At 39.5% G+C, this 26,542-nt stretch overlaps 1 protein-coding gene and 1 long non-coding RNA gene across 2 annotated transcripts in view; one reads left to right on the forward strand and one right to left on the reverse strand.

The window, feature by feature from the left end:
- Positions 1-8,087, reverse strand: LOC129393353 (uncharacterized). Its single transcript, XR_008620165.2, has 3 exons — positions 7,792-8,087; positions 5,193-5,264; positions 1-641 (listed from the first exon to the last, which is right to left on the reverse strand). It is a non-coding gene; the product is annotated as an uncharacterized LOC129393353 (long non-coding RNA).
- The window catches only part of PRRG4 (proline rich and Gla domain 4), a 25,217-nt gene continuing 5,100 nt past the window's right edge, over positions 6,426-26,542 (forward strand). The window contains exons 1-5 of the mRNA XM_034932370.3: positions 6,426-7,749; positions 8,083-8,207; positions 14,251-14,414; positions 16,376-16,424; positions 17,787-17,919. Coding sequence (XP_034788261.2) covers positions 7,358-7,749; positions 8,083-8,207; positions 14,251-14,414; positions 16,376-16,424; positions 17,787-17,919 — 863 coding nt within the window. The 5' untranslated portion in view covers positions 6,426-7,357. The remainder of the gene's footprint in view (positions 7,750-8,082; positions 8,208-14,250; positions 14,415-16,375; positions 16,425-17,786; positions 17,920-26,542) is intronic.

A 26,542-nucleotide genomic window follows, 5' to 3' on the forward strand; every position in this document is an offset into this window, starting at 1 on the left:
AAGCTCTGCAATATAAATGTCCTGGAATAGTTTGACCAAAAATGATGAAAAGGAGGATGTATTTACTAATTCATTCAGTAAGTATTAATTTAGCATCTGCCAGGTCCTAAGGAAAGCAATTATGTTGAACCATATGAAATTGCTGATATTTGGCTGGTTTTTTTTTATTTACATAAGTGGCAATTTCATATTATTAAACCTAAGAAAATTATAGAAATGTCTTAGGGAAAGAAAACAAGAAAGCATTGAGAATCATAAGAAAAAATTTTTTGAAGTAATGACTTAGAAGAAATAAGAGGGAAGGAAAAGAGAAAGAAACGTAAAATTGTGAAATAGGAAAAAGGGAACCTACAAACAAAAACAGAAGAAAATAAGAAAAGCATATAATGATAAAAATTGGTACCATCTTAAGAATTAATTTAATTCATTCAGTATTTATTGTATCTATCTAAACAACCTCATAGTAGGTTAAATACATGCCTCAAAATAAAGAAAAGACATTGTCCTCTTTAAAGATGAAAAACAGGGCCAGGCACGGTGGCTCATGTCTGTAATCCCAGCACTTTGGGAGGCCGAGGTGGGAGGATCACTTGAAGCCAGGAGTTTGAGCCCAGCCTGTCCAACATGGTGAAACCTCATCTCTAAAAAAAGAAAAAGAAAAGAAAGAAAAAGAAAAAGGAAAAAGGATGAAAGACAGATCAATATTCCCAATATTTTAAAATTCTAAATCTTAAAATATTGAAGATAGGCTGGGCATGGTGGCTCATGCCTGTAATCCCAGCACTTTGGGAGGCCGAGGCGGGTGGATCACCTGAGGTCAGGAATTTGAGACCAGCCTGACTAACATGGCGAAACCCCGTCTCTACTAAAAATACAAAAATTAGCCAGGCATGGTGGTGGGCATCTGTAATCCCAGCAACTCAGGGGGCTAAGGCAGGAGAATCGCTTGAACCCGGGAGGTGGAGGTTGCAGTGAGCCAAGATTGTGCCATTGCACTCCAGCCTTGGCGACAGAGCGAGACTCTGTCTCAAAAATAAACAAATAAATAAATAAATTCTGAAGATAAAGAGAAAATAAAAAAAATTTGAGGCAGTGGCAGAGCTAAAACAGGGAAATAATAGTAGATATACTACAGGAAAGATATACAAATTCAGTACAAACCCAAGAAAAACAGCAAAATTGGAAAAAAAAGTAGAAGTTCTGATAACAGAAAAATTCTGCAATAATATCACCTGATAACACAGGAATCAAATCGAATTATCACAGTACAGAGGCCAACGAAGATAAGTCTAAAAAAAAAATTTTTTTTTAAACAGGATGTTGCTCTATCGCCCAAGCTGGAGTGCAGTGGTGCAATCATAACTCAGTGCAGCCCTGATCTCCTGGGCCCAAGCGATCCTCCCACCTCGGCCTCCCTGAAAATGTTTTTTGTTTGTTTGTTTTTGTTTTGTTTTGTTTTGTTTTGAGACAGAGTCTCGTTCTGTTGCCCAGACTAGAGTGCAGTGGCGCAATCTTGGCTCATTGCAACCTCCACCTCCCAGGTTGACATGATTCTCCTGCCTCAGCCTCCAGAGTAGCTGGGATTACAGGCATGCATTACCATGCCCAGTTAATTTTTGTATTTTTAGTGGAGACGGGGTTTCATCATGTTGGCCAGGCTGGTCTCGAATTCCTGACCTCAAGTAATCCGCCTGCTTCAGATTCCTAAAGTGTTAGGATTACAGGTGTGAGCCACCACACCCAGCCCCTGAAAATGTTTTCGTATCTCTTTTGTCACAGAGAGATTTCCCATCAACTTCCCATTTTATATAATTGTGGGTGAAAAACTTATAAAATATATAATTTGTGTTTACAGATAAATTCTAAAATTTTTATTTGTATATGATTGCCTTTTATATAATATGCAAATTATATAAAAGCAAGTAATTCAAGACTATCCAGAATGAGAAAGAATAATTAGAAGATTACTTAAATAGAATTTTAGAACAGGAAGGAATCTTAGAGTTCATGCAGACCAAACTCACAATGTCTCAGAAGAGGTAGAGAGAATTCAGAGAAGTGACTTGTTCAAAGTCATCTAGCTAGGGAGAAGCAGACTTAGGACTAGAACTTATTTATTGTTTCATTCACTTAAAAACCAGGAAGTCCTGCTACATGCCAGCCAGGTGAGGTACTAAGCAGCAAAAATACAAACATGGGTAAATGTTGCTCCTTGGCTCTCAAGGGACTGTCAGGATTGAAGTGTCCAGGCTGGGTAAGGAACATCCATAAACTTTACTAAAGCCATTAGTAAGCATCAGTAAAAGAAACCACACTTTAAAATCCATATTTTATACTTCAAAACTCAGTTAAGCCTGGCGCCGTGGCTCATGCCTGTAATCCCAGCGCTTCGGGAGGTCAAGGCAGGAAGATCCCTTGAACCCAGGAATTCCAGACCAGCCTGAGCAACATGGCAAAACCCCTGTCTCTACAAACAATATAAAAATTAGCCAGGCACGATGGCACGTGCTGGAGGTCCCAGCTACTCTGAAGGCTGAGGCAGAAGGATCGCTGGAGCCCAGGAGGTTGAGGCTGCAGTGAGCTGTGAAACTGCCACTGCACTCCAGCCTGGGCCATAGAGTGAGACCCTGTCTCCAGAAAAGCAAAACAAAACAAAACTCTCAGTTTACACTTCATTCAAGAGTGTCAAGCCAGGGTGGTACATAAAATAACAAAGGAGAATCCTTCACCAAAGGAGGATAAACAGATCCTGGTTGGTATATTTCCTAATAGAACTTCCATGTAATGTGTGTCTTTCAGTACCGACAACATTAACACTTCATTATCATCTTTCTCTGATGCAGAATTTTTTTTTTTTTTTTTTTTTTAGACTGAGTTTTGTTCTTGTTGCCCAGGCTGGAGTGCAATGGCGCCATCTCGGCTCATCGCAACCTCCACCTTCTGGGTTCAAGCGATTCTGCTACCTCAGTCTCCCAAGTAGATAGGATTACAGACATGCACCACCACACCTGGCTAATTTTGTATTTTTAGTAGAGATGGGGTTTCTCCATGTTGGTCAGGCTGGTCTCGAACTCCCGACTTCAGGTGATCCACCTGCCTCAGCCTCCCAAAGTGCTGGGATTACAGGCATGAGCACTTGGCCTCTGATGCAGAATTAACAAATGATTCTTAAACACCGTCAATTGCATAGCTAGAAATGCCTAATTTGTTTAAACTCCTTTTTCACATGTGTTTGGAAAGTATAGTTTTGCAACTGATGCCAAATAATCTTTGCTTAGAAATATCATGATTACCTGAATATGAGTTCACAAAAAAAAGGCCAAAAATTGTGTGGCAATCAGAAAGTAAGACTATGATGAGAAAATAAGGCTGATAAGTGTACGATAGGTGTAAAAATGCCAACATCAGTACACAGAGTCACAGTTCTGTAGCCAGCCATGACACAAGTCCCTGTCATAGGTCCCTGGGGGCAGCTCCGGTGCACTCTAAGAGCTATAAAGATTAATATATTTTAAACATGACACGTAGGCCTTATTACTACTCACAGTGTGACATGAAGTCAGATGACGCCTCACACTGTTCTTTTATTTAACTTTTTTGTTATTAACAATCATTGTTCTTAAATAGTAGAATTAAAGTTCTGTTCAAAAGTGTCCTTAAAGGGCTTTAAGCAAATGTTTAAAATAAAATTCTTAACCCCTTTACTGATTTGTTGAATCTGAAAATACCTGCATGTAGATATATAATCAACCTGGAACAGTAGGAGTCTTTCATTTCTCACTTGCTGACTATACTGAGATAAACTAAAACAGCAAACAACTGATGTTGAAATGTCAAGGCTAAAATGTCACGGCAACAGCAAGTTTAATAAAGTTGCATCTCTTGAAGAGGCTAATGATAGTCATCGATGTGCCTTTAAGGATGTGGAGGTGACTTTACTTACAGAGCTTCATGGCTGCAATCTTAACATCTCCTGTCACAGTCCTTGAGTCCACCCTCATGCCCACACAGTAAAGTGAGTTTTCATTTCATTCTTGAATTCACACAGGTAAGTGGGTGGGTATGTGCTCAAATTCAGAGATGCATTATCACATTAATCCAAGTCCATTAATCTCATTGCTCCAATTTTTTTTCTTATTCCCTCTGAAACTAAATAATTCTTTACCTACTGCCCTTTATTGCTTGATAATAACTCAAAAAAAAAAAAAAAACCCAGAGTCAAGAACCAAGCTACTACTTGGCTGATGACTATTCATTTACTTCATGCTTCAATATCCCTCTTTGTAAAATGAGAATTATAATATCTAGCCCAACTCCACAGATAGCCAGAATAAGAAAAATACTATCTGTGAGAACACTTAAAATGCTTTGGAAGAAAGGCATAAGAATATTATAACATTATTATTATTATTATTATTATTATTATTATTATTATTGAGATGGAGTTTCACTCTTGTTGCCCAGGCTGGAGGGCAATGGCGCGATCTCGGCTCACTGCAACCTCTGCCTCCTGGGTTCAAGCGATTCTCCTGCCTCAGCCTCCCGAGTAGCTGGACTTACAGGTGCCTGCCACCATGCCTGGCTAATTTTTTTTGTATTTTTAGTAGAGACGGGGTTTCACTGTGTTGGCCAGGCTGGTCTCAAACTGCTGACCTCATGATCTGCCCGCCTAGGCCTCCCAAAGTGCTGAGGTTACAGGTGTGAGCCACCGTGCCCGACCAAGAATATTATAACTTTAAATAGCAGATGGCACAAAGTAAAATTAATACAGCAAGGAAATAATAGAAGAAATCAGCTGTCTTGGGCACTGTTGTTACTGGCTTTTCTCATTTCTCTCTTTGCCATCTAACCTCAAAATATCTTGCAGCTCCATAGTGACTGAAGTTTGTGTGCATGCTGCCAAATGCTGTAACATTCTCTCGGACTCAATGTTACAGGGAAACACACAGGGATGTAATTCACTACTGAGAAACAGACTTTCATTTCTCTGTCTGCCTCCCTCTCTGTCTATAAACTCTGATATTTGATGTCAGCACAAGGCCTCATTTGTTTTGGTCCAAATATCCAGATATGTGGGCAGACTCATTTTACCAAGGAATGTCATCGAAGTTCACAACTGCTGATTCCATAGCATGAGGCATTTGACCATTGGCCTCTCCCCAAAGTAGTGGGAAATGAAGCACTTTTCCTACCTGAAAATAAATTGCTTCCACTCCATGAAAATGTATTCAGCACGAACAATGTAGAAAGCACTCCCCTGGGTACTGTGGAGAATGCAAAAATGAATAAGTCAGTTCTTGCACTTGATAAGAACTTTACAGGCCCACATTCTCAGATATAGGTCTCAGTCAGATTAATTTCTCCTCCACAACAGACGCTGTGGTGTCCATCTCCCCACCAGGAGGTCTCAGTGCTGTAGGTTGACTCAATGAATAAACAGGAAAATGGGTGTTCTAGTGAAAATGTTTCCTATTCTTGTGTTCAACCACAATAAACCATGTCTGGCCTCTTCATAGTCTGATCCCAATTGCTCAAATAAGAGGGAAAGAAGAATCCATCATAGAAATAGTTTAGACCACGAGGTAGACAAATGGAAAGTGAAGAGGAAGGGATTGGAAGAAGGGAAAGGAAAAGCACTGCCTAGAAGGAATCAGTGAAAACAAAATTTCTGCAGAAAACTTAGGAATAATTCAGTTGATTATCAATAATAATAATAAAATAGACAATATCCTTTGGGAGGAGAAAAACAGAATTTGGTAAAAATTGAATTAGTCAGAAATTTGAAGCCGGGCACAGTGGCTCATGCCTGTAATCCCAGCACTTTGGGAGGCCGAGGTAGGTGGATCACCTGAGGTCAGGAGTTTGAGAACAGCCTGGCCAACATGGTGAAAACCCCTGTCTCCTAAATGTACAAAAAATTAGCCGGGCGTGGTGGTGGACGCCTGTAATCCCAGCTACTGGGAAGGCTGAGGCAGGAGAATCGCTTGAACCCAGGAGGCGAAGGTTACAGTAAGCCAAGATTGTGCCACTGTGCTCCAGCCTGGGTGACAGAGCAAGACTCTGTCTCAAGAAAAAAAAAAAAAAAAAAAAAAATGAAGGGGGAAAAAATGTTTCCCTTGGTCCCCAGCAAGTGCCAGACCACTTCGACCAAAGCATAAATAGTGTTTCAAAGAACTGTTAAGCACGTTCTTTGGATAAAGAAGGATGTGACCATCACCTGGCATAGGTCCTCTGTCCACCTGCTGCCTTCATTACTTGATGCAGCAGTTCTTGAAGTCTTTAATCAAGACCTTTTTACACTCTTTTACATTATCAAGGACCCCAAAGAGCTTTCACTTATGTGAATTTTATCTAATGATATTTATTATCTAACATTAAAACTGAGAAATTTTCAAAATATTATTTGAAATCAAGACAACAAAGCTTACTTTTTGTTATGTTTATGCATAGACTCAAGGAAAAGATCAAGATTTCAAGATAATTATTTCAGAAAAATGAGGTTATAGCTATCCTAGTAGATATGAACAAATAGAACTAATCAAAGTACAAAAGCAGTAGCCAAGAGAGTTGGTGGACACCTGTAGTCCCAGCTACTCTGGAGGATGAGACAGGAGGATCTCTTGAGCCCAGGAGTTCAAGGAGCCAGCCTGGGCAACAAAGTGAGACCCCCTACTCTGAAAAAGAAAAAAGGAGAGAAAAAAAATTAAGTTCACAAGTACTGAGAACAAATTTTATTAATCTCTATAAATCTACATAAATCTCTATAAAATGTACATACTGATAATGTAAACATACTACTATGGAAAATACTAGAAAATACAAGCACGCTGACTCAGGTATTCTATTAGGAGACAGAATGATGACGTTATTACACTTCAAATAGCCCCTGGAAATTTCCACTGTACACTCTTGAGAGAATGAAAGTGAAAATGGCAAATCATGTATTGTTACTATAATGGAAATAGTTTTGCCCTCAGAGACCCCTGGAAAAGATCTTGGAGACATCCCAGACCTGGCGGACCACCATTGGAGAACCAATGTAATCAATTACTTGTAAGGTCATTTCCATTTCTTATCACGAATAAAGGGCATTTTGTCTGATGAATATCTTGTCCTCGTCCCCGGACCACCCTTTTGAGAACAGTTGACCGAAGGTAACCACAGGACTCCTGGCCCAGTGGGACCCAAAGCGAAAAGCCCTGGACGCGCCGAGGGCGCTCTGCTGAAGACTGAGAACCGAAATGCTCCCTGAATTAGGAGCATTGAGAACGCCGAGTGCAGACACAAATCGAAAAGCAGCCACCCGCGCCGCCAAGGCGGGGCCAGAACTGGCGGCAGGCGGCTGGCCCGCCCGGGGATGGGGCAGAAGCTGCGGCGGCTGAGAGCGCAGCGCGGGCTCCGGGGAGACGCCGGCCCACCGCCCGCCCGCTCGCCGCAGGTAGGCCCGGCCCCCGGGAGGTGGGGCGCGTCCAGGTGTCCCCAGGTAGCCGCCTCCTACCTTCCTCCGTCGGCCGCCTCCCCGGACCGAGGCAGGACCTCGCCCCGCGCGTGTTCCCCGGGCGCCCCTCTGCGAACCCCAGGCGCTTCCCAGGTTTGCGCGCGGGGGCCATCCAGACCCTGCGGAGAGCGAGGCCCGGAGCGTCGCCGAGGTTTGAGGGCGCCGGAGACCGAGGGCCTGGCGGCCGAAGGAACCGCCCCAAGAAGAGCCTCTGGCCCGGGGGCTGCTGGAACATGTGCGGGGGGACACAGGTACGAGGCCTGGCGGCAGGACCTCGGCGGGGAGGGGGTTACCTGGAAGGGGCCACCTCGGCGGACTGGGTTGGATTCGAACACATAGCGAGGGTTGCCCGCGGCGACAGGTGCCCGATCAGCCCTCGGCAGGGTCACTGTGCACGGCGTTTGTCCCAGGCGCTCTCAGGGGCTGCTTCCTGGGCGCGCGTCGGGTCCCGGCGACCGAAACCGCGCGCCGGGCGCTCTTGCGCCTAGGCTTTGAGTACAACAGGTTGGTGATTCAGTTCGACAGAAACTCAAAGTGCTGAGCTAGGGGCCTTTTTTTTTAAATATGTTTTTTGTTTGTTTTAGTTTGTTTGACAGTTGCCAGACTATGTTTACGCTTCTGGTTCTACTCAGCCAACTGCCCACAGTTACCCTGGGGTTTCCTCATTGCGCAAGAGGTCCAAAGGCTTCTAAGCATGCGGGAGAAGAAGGTAAGCACGAAAACGTCCCTGGAACCCAGAGCCGCATAGCACAGATCTCAGTGAGAAAGTGCAGTATTTGAAATTACATACCCCCAGCAATCATAGAAACACTAAAATATCCTTTAGTTTAATTTGTGGCATATTTGGCAAGGTTGTGTTTTTTTATGTTCTTTAACTGCAATTTATAGAACTTGATTTCTGTGAGTCTCCTTTAATAAGTATATATGTAAGACCTAGTTTGTGGTTAATTGAATGGAAAACCTATTTCAGCTTCTGAAAATCAGTGAGTGACATTTCTCTAGATGAAGCTGTGTGGCGATTATAATAAGCATAATTACTTGTTCTTCCTGGAGAGGCGAGCGGGGAGTCCAGGATCTAGTCTGGACTTGCGAGACCCTGGGCGAGATAACTTAATCCCGTTTGGCTTGAATGTCTTCATCTGTAAAAGTGATGCGGGTGGGGCGTAAAATGATCTCTGAGGTCCTTTTTGACTTCAGATGGTCTAGTTGTCTCGATAAAAGCAGCTAGTTGAGAAAAGATTAGGTTTGGGGCTTGCTAACCTGGAAGTCCACAGTTTTTAGGTTTCAGATCATTAACAGTTTGTTTCCTGCCTATATTTTAAAAGCCTAACCTAGTAAAACCAGAAGAAAAAAAAGCCTCTGGCTCTCAGCATCCTTCTCCCTGACTATTCATGGTGCTTCCCCACTCAGTGTCAGTATTCTGGATCCACGTCCCCACACATTCCTGTCTCTTATCCCTTCTCATCAGATCCGATTCTCAGCTCATTTTCATTTGGGAAGGATCTGTTACACTAGTACTCCTGACTTTATTAATGATTAATACAGCTGTGTGTGTGTGTGTTGAGCTAGAACAATCCATTAACCCAAAGGCGTGAAACTCTGATGACAGAATTCTAGCAACTGGATAGGCTAGCTAGAGAGATAGGGAGAGATTTTGGAAGAGGATCCTTTTTAGTCCCTCTCAAGCTGCACCGTATATGTAAGTCCACTTAGAAGGTTGCACTTATAAGGTTCCATAATCAGATGCTCTTCCCTAAAATGATTGTGAGTGCAATCATTCATTCACATGACACGGGTATAAGAGACACTCTTGCCGGCACGGTGGCTCACACCTGTAATCCTAGCACTTTGGGAGGCCGAGGCGGGTGGATCACCTGTGGTAGGAGTTCGAGACCAGCCTGGCCAACATGGTGAAACCCCGTCTCTACTAAATATACAAAAATTAGCCTGGCTTGGTGGCACGTGCCTATAATCCCAGCTACCCAGGAGGCGGAGGCTGCAGTGAGCTGAGATCGTGCCACTGCACTCCAGCCTGGGCGACAGAGTGAGACTCCATCTCAAAAAATAAAAATAAAAGCAAATAAATAAATAAATAAATAAATAAATAAATAAATAAATAAAAGACAGTCTCAAGGACACCACAAGCTATGGAAGGAATTTAGAGATCATACTTGAGTGTGGAGGGCTGGAGACGTCTGTGGAAATGTGAATGAGGGATCCGACACATTTGAAAAGACAACTTGTTCAGTCAATCACCACTTGATGAACACATGCTAAGTGCCAGGCCCCGTGCTGTGTGGTGGAGACATAGAAATGAAAGACTGCAATCTCTGCCCTGGAGGACATCTTCATCTGTATGGGAGGCAGGGTGTTTGTTAAACAGACGATCTCCATCAACTGTATAACAGAAGCCAGAACAGAGAACTGAGAGCAGAGGAAAGAGTGAGTAGCAGTAACTCTGCCTCAAGAGAGTTGTATGGCAGAGAAGCCAATGCCTTCCATCTGCAAATGGGCTATAATAAATGGAGATATGAAAAGTAACTGGAAATAAAGGACCTTTGGTGAAATTCTTTTTTTTTTTTTTTTTTTTTTTTCAGACAGAGTCTCGCTCTGTCTCCCAGGCTGGAGTGCAGTGGCGTGATCACGGCTCACTGCAACCTCCACCTCCTGGGTTCAAGCAATTCTCCTGCTTCAGCCTCCCAAGTAGCTGGGATTACAGGTGCGCACCACTGTCCCAGCTAATTTATTTTGTATTTTTAGTAGAGACAGGGTTTCACCATGTTAGCCAGGCTGGTCTTGAACTCCTGACCTCAGGTGATCCGCCCACCTCGGCCTCCCAAAGGGCTGGGATTACAGGCGTGAGCTACCGCGCCTGGCCCTAAAATCTGATAAAGCATGACGGTGGAGTTGAAATGACTGAAAAGGAGCTATTTAGAAAACACGAGGAGATAGAAGTGAGGAGAAGAATGGAATATCTGGGTTGGTGAATTTATAGCAGTGAAATGCATGGACAGCCTCTTAGGATAGTCTAAGACAGGAAAAATAGAGAAGGGTAGAGAATCTAAGGAAGCAGAGCCAAGGCCATTGCATCCTCCAGCCATGGTCAAGGGGAAAATAGGAGCTCTTGCTAAAAGCCAAGGGTGTTCCAAGGGCAGGGAAGTTTGCTTCCTTTCAATTAAAAGCAACTTCAGGGTTACTTAGAATCCAGTAACAAAAGACAATATTTCTCCTGAGATCCTAAGGGATGCAGGGAAAAATTTGATCTGGCACCAAAAGTCAGTCAGTGACAGAATCAGAACTTGCACACTCAGGGAAGTGGCAAGCAGCAGCCCCTGGAAGGCAGATTTAATACAATGTTAATCATAATAGCATGATTAATCATAAATATCATATTTATGATATTGGCATAAATATTATTTCAGGAAAAATAAAAATGTTTGTGGCTCTCCCTTTTTCTGTTTCCTCTATCAAAGTAGCTTTTGAGTTCCATGGGGGTGTATTTTTAATAACTCAACCTACTGGAACAGAAGACTGTCATGAGAAATTTGGCACTGCTCTTTTTAGCCAATAAAATGTAAGGATCTGGACATATTTGAGAAGTATACAGAGGCAGATATCTAATTCTCCATTCTGAACTTAGATTTCATGCAGTAAGTATAGCTAAGTGAGGCAGGCTATGGGTTGCTTAATCAATAGTTTTATACTTTAAACCTATGCCGAGCTGAGAAACACCAGACTATACCTATGAATTGCTTCAACTGGTAGACTTTAGGTCCAAGAGTTTCCTCCCACTATAGCAAAGTTGAGTTTGTTCATTCAGTCAGTAATTTTTTGAGCACCTCTTATGGGCCAAGAACCAACATCCCTGCTTTAATGGAGCTTTTCTTCTAGTGAGGAGAACAGAGTGGTAACAAATAAGTAAAGCATATAGAAAACCAGATGGTGATGAGTACTATGGAGAAAGGCAGAGTGTGGACAGGGAGTGCCAGGGGTGGGTAGGGATGGGGGTTCAAGGTAGCATTGAACAAAATCCTGAAGGATGTGAGAGAGCAAACTGAAAGAAGAAAGTTCTGTTCAGAAGAAACAGTAAGTACAAAGGCCAGAGAGAACCAGGTGTGTTGGAAGCCAGCATAGCTACAACAGAATACGTGAGGGATAGTGGTGGGAGATGAGGTTAGAGGGGTAAGGGCTTGGGGACCAGACAGAGAAGGGCCTTGTAAGCCACTGTAATGACTTTGGCTCTTACTCTGCAGGGGGTGGAATTGCTGTTAGAAGGTTTTTAAAAAGCAAAGTAGGAACAGTCTATCTTGTCTTTTAAAGGGCCCTCTTTGGCTATTATGTTAAAAACAGATGGTAGAGCAGCAAGGAGACCCGTGGAAGACCATTGTAGGAATCCCAGTGAGGGGTGATGGAGGCTTGGAAAATTTTTCATTCTATGTCCATTTGGTGGTAATATAAAATCTATAAGAAGACAAAGGAGGAAACAGAATAGAAATATTTCATCACACTAGCCCCTCTATCTACCTTTTAGAATACTTTTTAAAACAACTATCACCAATTATCCCATTGTAGCTTCCTGCTTGGTTCAAATAGCCCCTATCTATTATTTATAATATAGAAATGGACACTGTAGAATATTGCTGCTCCCCCAAAATATAATGTGAACTACATACATAATTTAAATTTTTCTAACAGCCACATTTTAAAACTAAAAAATAATAGGTGAAATTAATTTTAAGAATGTATTTAATTTAATCTTGTGTCTGAAATATCACCATTTTAAAATATAAGCAATATAAAACATTATGGAGACATTTCACATTCTTTTTTTTTTAACACCAAGTCTTTGAAATCCTTGTGTGTATTTTACACTTACAGCACATTTCAATTCAGACAAGTCACATTTCTTGTTTATTTATTTATTTAGAGATAGGATCTTGCTCTGTCACCCAAGCTGGAGGGCAGCGACATGATCTCAGCTCACTGCAACCTCTGCCTCCTGGCCTCAAGTGATCCTCCCACCTCAGCCTCTCAAGTAGCTGGAACTACAGGCGTGCACCACCACACCGGGCTAATTTTTGTATTTTTTGTAGAGACGGGGTTTCATCTTGTTGCCCAGGCTGGTCTCCAACTCCTAGGCTCAAGCGATCCACCTGCCTCAGCCTGCTGGGATTACAGGCATGAGCCACTACTCCCAGCCACAAGCTACATTTCAAGTGCTCAATAGCCATCTGTGGCTAATGGCTACCATATTAGACAAAATAGTTTTAGAACATTCAGACCTGTTTGGAAAGATAATTCATTTGTGGAAAAAATATCTTGGACAAAATGTGACTGTTCTCAAAGGGCCAAAAATAAATGTACAACTTGAGGTCACTCAAAAATCAGTATGAGTTTTCCAGACCATGATCTCTCATGAACAGTCTTTCAATTGCCTACTTTAATACATTCTTTCTTTAGAAATGGTGAGCAGTGAAAAGTATCCGTACTTTTAAATTCTTTTAAGCATTGTGATGTAGTTCTCAGTTTCTGAATTCCAGTCTCAGTAATATGATCTGAAGCAAAATCTCTTAAGCTTTGTTTGTGTGACACCAGAACAAGTTTAAAGTTTGTGGGTTTTGAAAATACCACCATGGTTGGATGCTTTGGTTTTGTGTCAGCCTGTTCTTAACCTGTAGTGTTTACCATTTACCTTCCCGTCAAATGTAAAGGGAACCTTATAAAACATTATAGACACGTATTTGGGGTGTACCGTAGAGGGAGCTGCTACTTTGGAAACGACGAAATGTCTTTAGTTAAATCTTATAATTAGCTTATAGTTTTATTAATTTAGAAGTTTAGAATTTTATAAGTTTTAGCATAAACTTGAATACAGCAATTTTAATATAAAAGTATTAATTTGTAATGTAAGAACTTGGCCAGGCACGGTGGCTTACGCCTGTAATCCCAGCACTTTGGGAGGCTCAGGTGGGTGGATCATGAGGTCAGGAGTTCAAGACCAGCCTGGCCAAAATAGTGAAACCTCGTATCTACTAAAAATACAAAAATTAGCTGGGCGTGGTGGCACGTGCCTGTAGTCCCAGCTACTTGGGAGGCTGAGGCAAGAGAATCACTTGAACCCAGGAGGCGGAGATTGCAGTGAGCTGAGACTGTGCCATTGCACTCCAGGCCCGGTGACAGAGTGAGGCCCCCTCTCAAAAATAATAATAATAATAATAATTAATAACTTAAAGAGATCTTAGTGATTATTTAATTCCCAATTTTATAAATTAGGAAATGGCAGCCCAAAGAATATAAGTGACTTATCTCAGAATACACACCTGATAACTTAAGCTAAATCAGAACAAAAAGCTGTCTTCTAACTCTCAGTTCAATATGTTGTCCATGATGCCCCACTAATTTTTCTCAGTCAAGATAATAGGGAACCAATTCTTTAGAAACAGACCTGTCAATTGTTGGAAAAATAATTATCTGGAGGGAAAAGGGATATTTAAATAATTTTTATTTATACTATTAATTTTGGACATAATCAACCCCAGTGGAATTATGCTAACTTTGTATTTCACATTTATCAGAAATTATCTTCACTGATGCTTTTTCTTTCTTTTTTTGGGTTAGATTTTAAAACTTTACAAAAAAGTTTGGTATAATTTAGCCACATCAAGAGAACTATTCACTTTTTTCCACAATTAAAACAGGAATTTTTTGACTATATTTGATCAATGTTTAAGTCTTTTTCATTACTTTATTAGTGTTTACATCAAAAGAAGAAGCAAACTTTTTCATACATAGACGCCTTCTGTATAATAGATTTGATCTGGAGCTCTTCACTCCCGGCAACCTAGAAAGAGAGTGCAATGAAGAACTTTGCAATTATGAGGAAGCCAGAGAGATTTTTGTGGATGAAGATAAAACGGTAATGTGGTTGATTATGTTAATTGGCTGGAAATGTTAAATTGTACTTAAGAAAGTGGCACTTTCAGTTATTAGAGATCTTATGCCTTAAACAGAATCAGGATTATGTACCTGTTATCTCTTTCTACTTCCTTAAAATGATAATTAACCTATTTAGACTTGGCTTTACACCCAATTAACTGGTTTCATAGTAGTAAATTATTGACTGTTGTGATTTTGTGTGTTTAATGTTTATTATATTTAAAAGTAATCATGGGGCAGAGTGAATTTAACTCCAAGATTTTGTGGTTAGTGCTCTAACTCAGGCTTCAATCATTTATGGCAGAGTGAATTTAACTCCAAGATTTTGTGGTTAGTGCTCTAACTCAGGCTTCAATCATTTATGACTGAGTAATTTGTCCTATCGGTGACCTTACCTTTGTTGATGACCCATATTTGTATTTCAAGTATTTACTGGAAGTCTGCTATGTGCCAGGTATTCTCCTTGAACCTGAGGATACAAAATATATAGCCCTTGTATTCGGAAGTATATTATTTGGTCTACCAGTGTAATTTGAGGGAAACATTTTTAAAAGTTCTTTCTTAGAATATAACTAAATTCTGTTAATCTTGATAAGGTACAAAACAGATGGCATTGTGCCTGTGATAATCTGGCATAGTCTTGAAAAATGTTAACTAACTGAGATGATGATGATGATGATGATGATGATTATTATTATTATTAATCTGGAGACGGAGTCGCCCAGGCTGGAGTGCAGTGGAGCAATCTCGGCTCACTGCAACCGCCACCTCCTGGGTTCAAGCCATTCTCCTGCCTCAGCCTCCCAAGCAGCTGGGACTACAGGCACATGCCACCACGCCTGGCTAATTTTTTGTATTTTAGTAGAGACAGGGTTTCACCATGTTGCCCAGGCTGGTCTCAAACACCTGAGCTCAGGCAATCCATCTCCATCGGCCTAACAAAGTGCTAGGATTACAGGCATGAGCCACCACGCCTGGCCCTAAATTCTTTACTTTTGTAGATTTCATAACCCTAGCTCCTTTTTCCCTTTCTTAAGAGTCCTATTTTACTTTTTGGTCAATAAGAACCTCCCCAGGTATCCTTCCCTACAAGTATTTGCTGTTTCTATTAAGGAGGAAAACGAAGCATATACTGTGTAGTTGTGCCTGTTGGAATTTTATTCTGTTTTTCACAAACCTTTTATAATTTTATCATAGTTCCTTAAAATTCATTTCTATTCTCTCAAGTAGCACTGAACTTAAAATTGTCTCAACAATGTCTTCCCAAATCAATAAATACCTTTCAATAAGATCTCCCAGAAGGGCACAGTGGCTCATGCTTGTAATCCCAGCACTTTGCGGGGCAGAGGTGGGAGGATTACTTGAGCCCAGGCTCCTGTAGTGGCAGGCGCCTGTAGTTCCAGCTACTTGGGAGGCTGAGGTGGGAGGATCGTTTGAGCCTGGAAGGTCAAGGCTGCAGTGAGCCATGATCACACCACTGCACTCCAGCTTGGGCAACAGAGTAATCCTGTCTGGAAAAAAAAAAAATCTCCTGAGACAAACTGAGGGCTTACCTCCCATAGAAAACTTCAGTCTCCTGTTCAGTCATGATAGTGGGTCCACAGCCTCAACTTCTACCTTTGGTACTTTCACCTACTCTCTAATGCAATAATTTCCCCCAGTGCCTTAGTGGGGGCTCCAGTCAGGTGAAGGGAAAATAGTAGGCACAGTAGTAAAGAGCTGGGACTGGCAGTAATCCCTTGACAATTAGAGAGATGGCAGAGGCAGCTGTGGGTGGTAGTGATTTAATTAGAGTGAGTCACACCCTCCAGCTTGAATGAACTGGTCTCCTACCTATGGTGCATGCCAAGAGTTTACTACCCCTAGTCTAGGTCATTAGGACCAAATGAAATATGATAATAAAGATATTGAATAAACTTGGGAATTTTACCTTTTTTTTAGATTGCATTTTGGCAGGAATATTCAGCTAAAGGACCAACCACAAAATCAGGTAAAACAAGAATTGATCAAATTTAATGCTTTTCTCATCCTCTCTCTGTTGTAATACATTTTAGTTTTATTGTTTGAGTTTGGTTGTTGCACAACATACATACCTTATAAATCCAAGGAGATTTCTCAACTATGCACCGGGCTATCTCAGACAGAAAAGGACAGATTCATCTATTTATACACTGAAAATCAAGTTTGGTGAGATACTAGGAAAATGAGATAATGGGCTTAAAGCTGTTTTAAACAGCTCAGCTAAGTCAAGACTTGCACAGAATAAAAGCAGATTCTATTCATTTCAAGATGTAAGCTATTTTAACTTTTTTTCTTTTTTATCATTAAAGGCAGATGGAACATTTATGCTAGATAAATTAAGATTGTTGGTTCGAATTAAGTAACTTGTAGAGAGGGGAGATCTTTATCTCATCTGTATTGATCATCTCTAGCTGCATTTTAGTCAGGTGTTTTTTTCGCCAGCTATTCTTTCATTCCTCTTAGGTAGGGCCCCCTCCATGGCAGGTTATGTTGCGTAGCTACCCTGAGTTGCTTAATAAATATTATCTCAGTGGTTAATACCAAAGTATGTCTAGTTGAGCAGCGAATATGTTTATCCCACTTAATGCTGAATATTATCCATTTAATAAATGGATATTTCAAATATTTTTAAATAAATAATTTTTAAATAAATAAATTTAAATAACAAAATATTTTGAATATTATTAAAATATAAGTATTATATTTTGAATATTATTAAAATATAAGTATATTTTGAATATTATTAAAATATAAGTATATTTTGAATATTATTAAAATATAAGTATTATATTTTGAATATTATTAAAATATAAGTATTATATTTTGAATATTATTAAAATATAAATATATTTTGAATACTATTAAAATATAAGTAGTATATTTTAAATACTATTAAAATATAAGTAGTATATTTTAAATATTATTAAAATATAAAAGTAGTATATTTTAAATATTATTAAAATATAAGTAGTATATTTTAAATATTATTAAAATATAAGTAGTATATTTTAAATATTATTAAAATATAAGTAGTATATTTTAAATATTATTAAAATATAAGTAGTATATTTTAAATATTAAAAAATAAATATATTTTAAATAAATAAATATATTTATATTTTAATAAATAAAAGAATAACCATAACTAGGGCTTTTAGAAGTGTCATTTAAATTTTTTTCAGGTAGATTCTCTAGCACAAAGACTTGAAAGAAGTCAACATCAATGATTAGATGCTGTATAATGTGTTTAGACCCAGGATTAAATTTGTTGAAATCATAGGTGATGCTATATAGTTGTTATATTTATGTTATTTTAATGATTTATTTTAAGATGGCAACAGAGAGAAAATAGATGTTATGGGCCTTCTGACTGGATTAATTGCTGCTGGAGTATTTTTGGTTATTTTTGGATTACTTGGCTACTATCTTTGTATGACTAAGTGTAATAGGCTACAACATCCATGGTAAGTACTAAGTGAAATTATTTAATTCATTACTAGACATTCTATATTATTATTTTAACAACGGGTCAAGCAAATGGCTGCCTATTTTCTTAAATAAGCCTTTTATTTTGGAAGAATTTTAGATGTATAGGGAAGTTTCAAAGGTTAGTACAGAGAGTTCCCACATATCCGTCACCCAATTTCCCACATTGTTAATATCTTGTATTACCATAGTAGATTTATCAAAACTAAGAAAATGACATTGGTTCATGACTATTAACTAAACTCCAGACTTTGATTTCAGCAGTTTTCCCACTGGTGTTTTCCTTCTGCTGCAGGATCCAGTCAAGTTACCACATTGCATTTAGCTCTCATGTCTTCCCAGCCTCTCTAGTCTGTGGCAATTGTTTGGTCTCCTAATTTAACATTTACATAAACAACCTAATGATGCTATTTCTAAGGTCCTTCGAAAGAATACAAGAAGTTTCACATAGGTCAGCTTCATTTTTCAGTATTTCCTTCTTAAGCAAGAGGCAGATACCAGTGTCTTCACATTATTTCCAGAGGCAAGAAGTCCTATAGTTTACGCTGAGTCACAGAGTTAACAGATCCACATGGCTACCCAAATATAAACAGTGTAACTGGCTTTTAAATTCAACTATTTTTATTAACACTTTAAATTGAAGTTAATAAAATAAAATGCTTACCAATTGAGGATAATAGCACATTGATAAAGCTTCAGAAAGATTCATAAAGGCCATAATTGTTTGCATAATAGAAGCTCAGCATCCCTATTGAAATAAAAAGTACTGATTATCTTCCCAGTAAGTATGGCTGAGTAGGCGTAGAAACAATCTTATTTAAAAAAAAAAAAGCAGCAGATGCTAAACAGGCTATTAGAAATTGATACTTATTTATCACTATTCACACTTTCAAATTCTATGAACAAGCTCAAGGTGGCGATCATGTTACTTTCTTTTATGATAACGATCATTTTACTTATCTTTTCAGCAAAATGGGCAGTGTTTTTGTATCCCTCCAAAAGAATAGAAAGTATTCTTTATCATATATATTAGAAGACTCTTTGTCTTCTAAATTAATAATAGCTTTCAATTCATATCAAGTAAAATTTAAATTTTACATAACAATTGACCTGTATTGTTCAAAAAATGTCAGTGTCATGAAAGACAAAGACAGGCTAAAGAAATAACTGTTCCAAATTAAAGTAAATGACATGACAATTAATGCAATGTGTGATCCTGGACTGAATCCTAGATCAAAAAAATGAATTGCTAAAAAGGAAAATTTGCCTGGCATGGTGGCTCACACCTATAATCCCAGCACTTTGGGAGGCCAAGGTGAGAGGATCACTTGAGGCCAGGAGTTCAAGACTCAAGACCATCCTGGGCCACATAGTGAGACTCCTATCTCTATAAAAAAAAATTCAAAAATTAGCTGGGCACGATGGCCTGAGGCTGTAGTCTCATCTGCTTGTGGGGCTGAGGTGGGAGGATCATTTGAGCCTAGGAAGTCAAGGCTGGAGTGAGCCATAATTGCACCACTGCACTCCAGCCTGGACAACAACAACAACAACAAAAAGGAAAATTTAGGAGAAAATTTGGATATAGCTACATATTAGATAATAGTAATGAACCAGTGTTAAATATTCCAAATTTATGTGAAGATCTTTTCAAAATACTTAATTCTGTAGTGGTTCTAAAATTCTATTGGCAGTCACAGTAAAAAACAGAAGATAATTACAACATGGCATCAAAAATTATTTTTAATTGGTTAAATATTTAGAGTTTTTGTCCATTTTAAAAGAGGATTGTACAACTATTCAAGTCTAAATACAATATAAAAATAGGCCTATAAGAAACTGGAAGACTTTAATCACAACTGTTTAATTGGTTTAAAGTTTTTCTTCATTGTTTCATATCCAGATATAAAATGAAAATAGAATGACAAGTATAGGAAGGGCACCAAACTGGGAATTTGGAGGCAAAAATTCTCATGTTAATTTTGCCACTATTTATGGAGCTTGAAGCAAATTCCTTGATTTTTTTAAGATCTTTCCTCATCTAAAAGAGGAATGAAAGGAATAGACTGTGATTCCTCTTAAAGTTCCTTAATATTTTTTTATTTTGCCAAAGATGAGAACAAATTTTTTGCCCTTGATTATATTGTCAGAATTAGAGTTTTTAAAGTTATTTATTAAAAAGAAGCTTGGCTGGGCGCAGTGGCTCACACCTGTAATCCCAGCATTTTGGAAGGCCAAGCCGGGCAGATCACCTGAGGTCAGGAGTTCAAGACCAGCCTGACCAACAAGGAGAAACCCCGTCTCTACTAAAAATACAAAATTAGCCAGGCGTGGTGGCACATGCCTGTAATCCCAGCTACTCGGGAGGCTGAGGCAGGAGAATCACTTGAACCCAGGAGGCAGAGGTTGTGGTGAGCCAAGATCAAGCCATTGCACTCTAGCCTAGGCAGCGAGAGTGAAACTCTGTCTCAAAACATTAATTAATTAATTAAAAACTAAAAAGAAGCTTTTACATATATACACATGTAAATGAAATTAGTAAATATAAAAGATACATTTTCCTCTAAAATTTAATAAAAATATTTTCTCTTGAAGAAAGTGTATTATTATTATTATTTAGAGATGGAGTCTTGCTCTGTTGCCCAGGCTGGAGTGCAATGGCGTGATCTTGGCTCACTGCAACCTCTGCCTCCTGGGTTCAAGCAATTCCCCTGCCTCAGTCTCCTGAGTAGCTAGGATTACAGGTGTGTGCCACCACACCCAGCTAATTTTTGTAGAGACGGGGTTTCACCATGTTGGCCAGGCTAGTCTCCAACTCCTGGCTTCAAGTGATCCATCTGCTTCGGCCTCCCAAAGTTTTCGGATTACAGGCATGAGCCACCGTGCCCAGCCAGAAGAAAGTTTAAAGTAGGTTGTTTCATTTCATCTGGTGTTAATTGCTTAAAAAATCATTTCCATTGTGATAAGAGCATCTGAAAATGTGCTGATTATGGAGGCTAAGGTCTTTAAAAAGATTTTATCCTGTTTTTTGCCTACAAAAGTAATACATGCATTATTTTAAAATTCAAATATTATAGAAAGGTATAATATAAAAAATGAAAGTCCTCATAATCCTACTTTTCAAAAATAACCACTATTATGAATTTGGTATGTAAAACTCCAGATTTTTTTCTATGCATATACTATTCAGTTGGTGCAAAAGCAATTGCGGTTTTTGCCATTTAAAGTAATGGCAATTGCTTTTGCACCAACCTAATAACATATTTTATGTTTTCAAAAGAAATGTTCGTTACATGTCCTCCTCTGCAACTTGCCTTTGGCACTGAACAATATAATTTAAATATATTTCCAGTGCAGTACATTTTAAAAAAATAGTAAAATATATGTAACATAAAATTTACCATCTTAACCGTTTTTAAGTATACAGTTCAGTAGTATTAAGTTGATTCACTGTTGTGCAACCAATCTCCCGTTTTTCTGTTTTTTTTTTTTTAATTTTGCAACAGTGAAGTTCTGTGCCCAGTGAACAAACTGTTTCCCATTCTCCCCTCTCCCTGGGCTTTAGCAACCACTATTTTACCTTTTGTCTCTGAATTTTACTATAGTAACACCTCATGTAAGTGGAATCATACAGTATTTGTCTATTTTTGACTGGCTTATCTAGCGCAGTAATTTTAAATCATTAATAGAGTCTCTTCAAAATGTTTTATTGCAGCATTTCATTTATGTTTGATGAAGTTTTTTTAAATTCTAAAATATAGTAAGATGTGATTCCTTTCTAAAATACATTAGTCCTAGCCCAGCTCCTGTTTCTGGAAGAGACCACCAAGGTGTATTCTCCCTATCCTAGAAATAGATACGGTATAGTGGTTCACTGTGTGAGCTCTGGAGCCAGACTGCCTGGATTCAAAACCCTGGTACGCCACTAACTAGCTGTTTGACTTTGGAAATGTTACTTAAACTTATACTCTGCCTCAGTTTCTCTGTGAGTAAATTGAAGGTAATAATCTGAGTCACCACATTACATAGTTCCAGAGAGTTGCCATTCACATGGGCTACTGTATGAATGGTACCCTCTGGTTTTGTGTAGTATGGTAGCTCAGATAATAACTGTATGTATGTCATAAGGGACTTACAGGATTTAAATGACGTGATACACAAAAAGTACTTCAGAGAGTGCTTGGTAGCAAGAGTAGCAAGTACTCAATAAATGTTAGCTATTATTATTATTATTATTATTATTATTATTATTATTATTATTTTGAGATGGAGTCTAGCTCTGTTACCCAGGCTGGAGTACAGTGGCATGATCTCGGCTCACTGCAACCTCTGCCTCCTGGGTTCAAGCGATTGATTCTCCTGCCTCAGCCTCCCAAGTAGCTGAGATTACAGGCATCTGCCACCATGCCCAGCTAATTTTTGTATTTTTAGTAGAGATGAGGTTTCACCATGTTGGCCAGGCTGGACTTGAACTCCTGACCTCAAGTAATCCTCCTGCCTTGGCCTCCCAAAGTGCTGGGATTACAGGCATGAGCCACTGCACCCGGCCCAGCTATTATTATTATGAATTTGCAAACTAAGATTTTTCTAAAAAGCTTTCACTGGAATGTTTATGTATTCCCATCCAATATTTGTATTTCTTTAAAAATATGTCTAGACTGTAAATGAACTGCAGATTCTCCAGTGTTCATATAAAATTAAAACATATTATCAGAAGGTAATATAGATAATCAGAAAGTATTATATTGCAAATAAGTTTTCTTCAAATTTGGTAGATCTACAAAAATTTTATTTGGCCTATGAAATCTCCCTAGCTTACCTGACCTTTACGATCTTGTAAAAAATAAAAATAAAAATAAAAAAAACTCCCTTAGCTGTATTTATAACCATCTTCCACATCACCTGCTGTTGCTAACCATATACTGTACACCACTTTCACACTACCTTCTCATTTAGTACTCTCAGTATTTGTATAGTGTATTATGGCACATAAAGGAGATTACATGGAGTGATTACCATTTGAGTGAGGCAACTACATAACAAAAAAGCAACTTGGATATAAACTTGTAAGATAGAGAACACTCGGCTGGGTGCGGTGGCTCACGTCTGTAATCCCAGCACTTTGGGAGGCCGAGACGGGCGGATCACGAAGTCAGGAGATCGAGACCATCCTGGCTAACACGGTGAAACCCCGTCTCTACTAAAAAAAAAAAAAAAAAAAAAAAAAAAAATCAGCCGGGCGTGATGGCGGGTGCCTGTAGTCCCAGCTACTTGGGAGGCTGAGGCAGGAGAATGGCGTGAACCCGGGAGCTTGCAGTGAGCTGAGATTGTGCCACTGCACTCCAGCCTGGGCAACAGAGCAAGACTCCGTTTCAAAAAAAAAAGATAAAGAACACTGTTCTTATAAATGGCTAGGAATGTCAAGCAGGCATACCGTCAGTGTGGGATACAACTAGTCACTTTGGCGGACATGGGTTTTAGAGGAATTAACTAGGAAGGGGTGTTTCAAGAAAGTGGACCCACAGGAGCAAAGACAGGTACTACCAAGGCTCATATAGGAGATGATAAGCAAAATAGTCTTGACCAAAGATTTTTTTAAAAAATAATTGTAAGCCAAGGCCAGGCACGGTGGCTCATTCCTGTAGTCCCAGCTTTGGGAAGCCGAGGCAGGAAAATCGCTTGAGCCCACGAGTTTGAGATCAGCCTGGGCAACATGGCAAAACCCCATCTCTACTAAAAATACAAAAAATATTAGCCAGGTGTGGTGGTGTGTGCCTTTATACCCAACTACTAGGCGGGCTTAGGTGGGAGGAGCACCTGAGCCCAGGAAGTGGAGGTTACTGTGAGCCGTGATCATGCCATTACACTCCAGCCTGGACAATGGGAGAGAGACCCTGTCTTAATAATAAAAATAATAATGATAATAATAATAATTGTAGAGACAGGATCTCACTATGTTGCCCAGGCTGATCTGGAACTCCTGGCCTCAGGCAATCTTCCTGCCTCTGCCTCTCAAAGTGCTAGGATTACAGGCATGAGCCATGGGGCCAAACCCTTGACCAGAGATTTAAGACCTGTGATGAAGAGTAGTGAGTGACTTGGGAAATGTTGTATAATTGGAATGGCAGCCACGAATTTACATTTGAGTTGCCAGACATGAGGTGGACCACTTAAGCAGAGGATTAAAAGGAAAAATAGCCTTTGGGGAAGGTTTTTGAGAATGTGGTAATATACTAGGTTCTAGGAACACAGCGGTGAGTAAAACAAGCATAGTGTCTGCCCCCATGGCTCTTATAGTCTGGTTTTCTTAAGTAATGTGTACTAGAGCTGGGAGAAACAGGAAGACAGAGAAAAACCAATAAGGATGCTAGCATGGCAATTCAGATGTGAGGTAATGAGTTTGAACCTGTCTTCAAGGAAAAAGAAGTCGTAGAACTTGATGCCTGATTAGAAAGAACTTGGGGCCACGCACGGTGGCTCATGCCTGTAATCCCAGCACTTTAGGAGGCCGAGGCGGGCGGATCACGAGGTCAAGAGATTGAGACCATCCTGGCCAACACGGTGAAACCCCGTGTCTACTAAAATACAAAAATTAGCTGGACATGGTGGCACACACATATAGTCCCAGCTACTCGGGAGGCTGAGGCAGGAGAATTGCTTGAACCCGGGAGGCAGAGGTTGCAGTGAGCCGAGATCCCACCATTGCACTCCAGCCTGGCGACAGAACGAGACTCTGTCTCAAAAAAATAAAGAAAGAAAGAACTTGGGAATGTTGGAACAATATGACTTGAACCTAAGCTTCTGTGCTGAAGAAATATATATATGGAAGCTGGGAGCAAGAAAACAAAATTTGGATTTGACAGGACAAAATGGTTCGTATTTTATTTTATTTTATTTTTTTTGAGACAGAGTTTTGCTCTTGTTGCCCAGGCTGGAGTGCAATGGCAAATTACAGGTGTGAGCCACTGCACCCGGCCAAAATAGTTTATATTTTAAAGATAGCTCAAGAAAGGATAAAACAACAAAGAGACTAATAACCCACTTTTTTTAGTGAAGGACTTGAATGGACATTTCTCTAAAAATATATGAATGGCCAGCAAGCACTTGAAAGGTGTTCAATGTTGTTAGATATTAAGGAAAGGGAAATTAAATCAAAACCACAGTGAGAGCCAGGTGCAGTGGCATGCACCTGTAATTCCAGCTATTCTAGAATAGCTGGAATAATAATTTTTAAAATAACAAGTATTGGCGAGGATATGGAGAAATTGGAACCTCATATTCACATTGCCAGTAGGAATGTAAAACGGTACAGCCACTGTGGAAAAGTTTGACAGTTCCTCAGAAAGTTAAATGTAGAATTACTGTATGACCCAGCAATTTCACTTCTAGATTTGTATCCAAAAGCATTGAAAACAGGAACTCAAACAGATACTTGTACACCAATGTCCATAGTAGCATTATTCAAATAACCAAAGGGTTGATGGAAATAGCCCAAGTGTCCATCAAAATGTGGTATATCCATGCAATGAAATATTATTCAGCCATAAAAAATAATGAAGTTCTGATACGTGCTACAATATGGATGAACCCTGAAAACATGATACCAAGTGAAAGAAGCCAGACACAAAAGAACAACTGTTGTATGATTCCACTTATATGTAATGCCTAGGATAGGCAAGATCTAGGATAGGCAAATTCACAGAGACAAAAAGTAGATTAGAGATTACCTTGGGCTGGGAGGATAGGGATGTCTTAGCCTATTTGTGCTGCTATAGCAGAATACTTGAGACTGGGTAATTTATAAGGAACAGAAATTTATCTCTTGTAGTTCTGGAGGCTGGGAAGTCTAAGATCAAGGGACCAGCAGGTTGTATGTCTCATAAGGACCCAGTCTCTGCTTCCAAGATGGTGCCTTGAACACTGCATCCTCTAGAGGGGAGGAACATTATTCCTCACATGGCAGAAGAGCAGAAGAAAGAGAGGGCACTACTCCTGCAACCCCTTCTTATAGCAGCATTAATTCATTTATGAGGGCAGGACCCTCATGACCTAAAAGCCTCCCAAAAGGCCCCACCTCCTAGTACTGTTGCATTGAGGATTAAGTTTCAACATGAGTTTTGAGCGGGGTAAAAACATTCAAATCATAGCAAGGGGAATGGGGAGTTATTGTTTCTTATGTACAGAGTTTCTGTTTGGGTGATGAAAGGGTTATGGAAATAGATAATGGAAATGGTTGCACCTTGTGAGTGGAATTAATACCACTGAAATGTACACTTATGAATGATTAAAATGGAAAATTTAATGTTTTATATATTATATGTAATGTTATATATTGTATATAATATGTGTATATGTATACATATATATATATATATATATATGTACATACCAGCCACAAAGTCTTTTTACTTGGAAAACAAAAAAAGAAAGGGTAAGAATTTGGCCAGGGATGGTGGCTCATGCCTGTAATCCCAGAACTTTGGGAGGCTGAGGCAGGCAGATCACCTGAGGTCAGGAGTTCAAGACCTGCCTAGCCAACATGGTGAAATCCCACCTCTACTAAAAATACAAAAATTAGCCAGGCATGATGGCAGGTGCCTGTAA

Source organism: Pan paniscus, chromosome 9, assembly GCF_029289425.2.
Source record: "Pan paniscus chromosome 9, NHGRI_mPanPan1-v2.0_pri, whole genome shotgun sequence".
Taxonomy (NCBI): domain Eukaryota; kingdom Metazoa; phylum Chordata; class Mammalia; order Primates; family Hominidae; genus Pan; species Pan paniscus.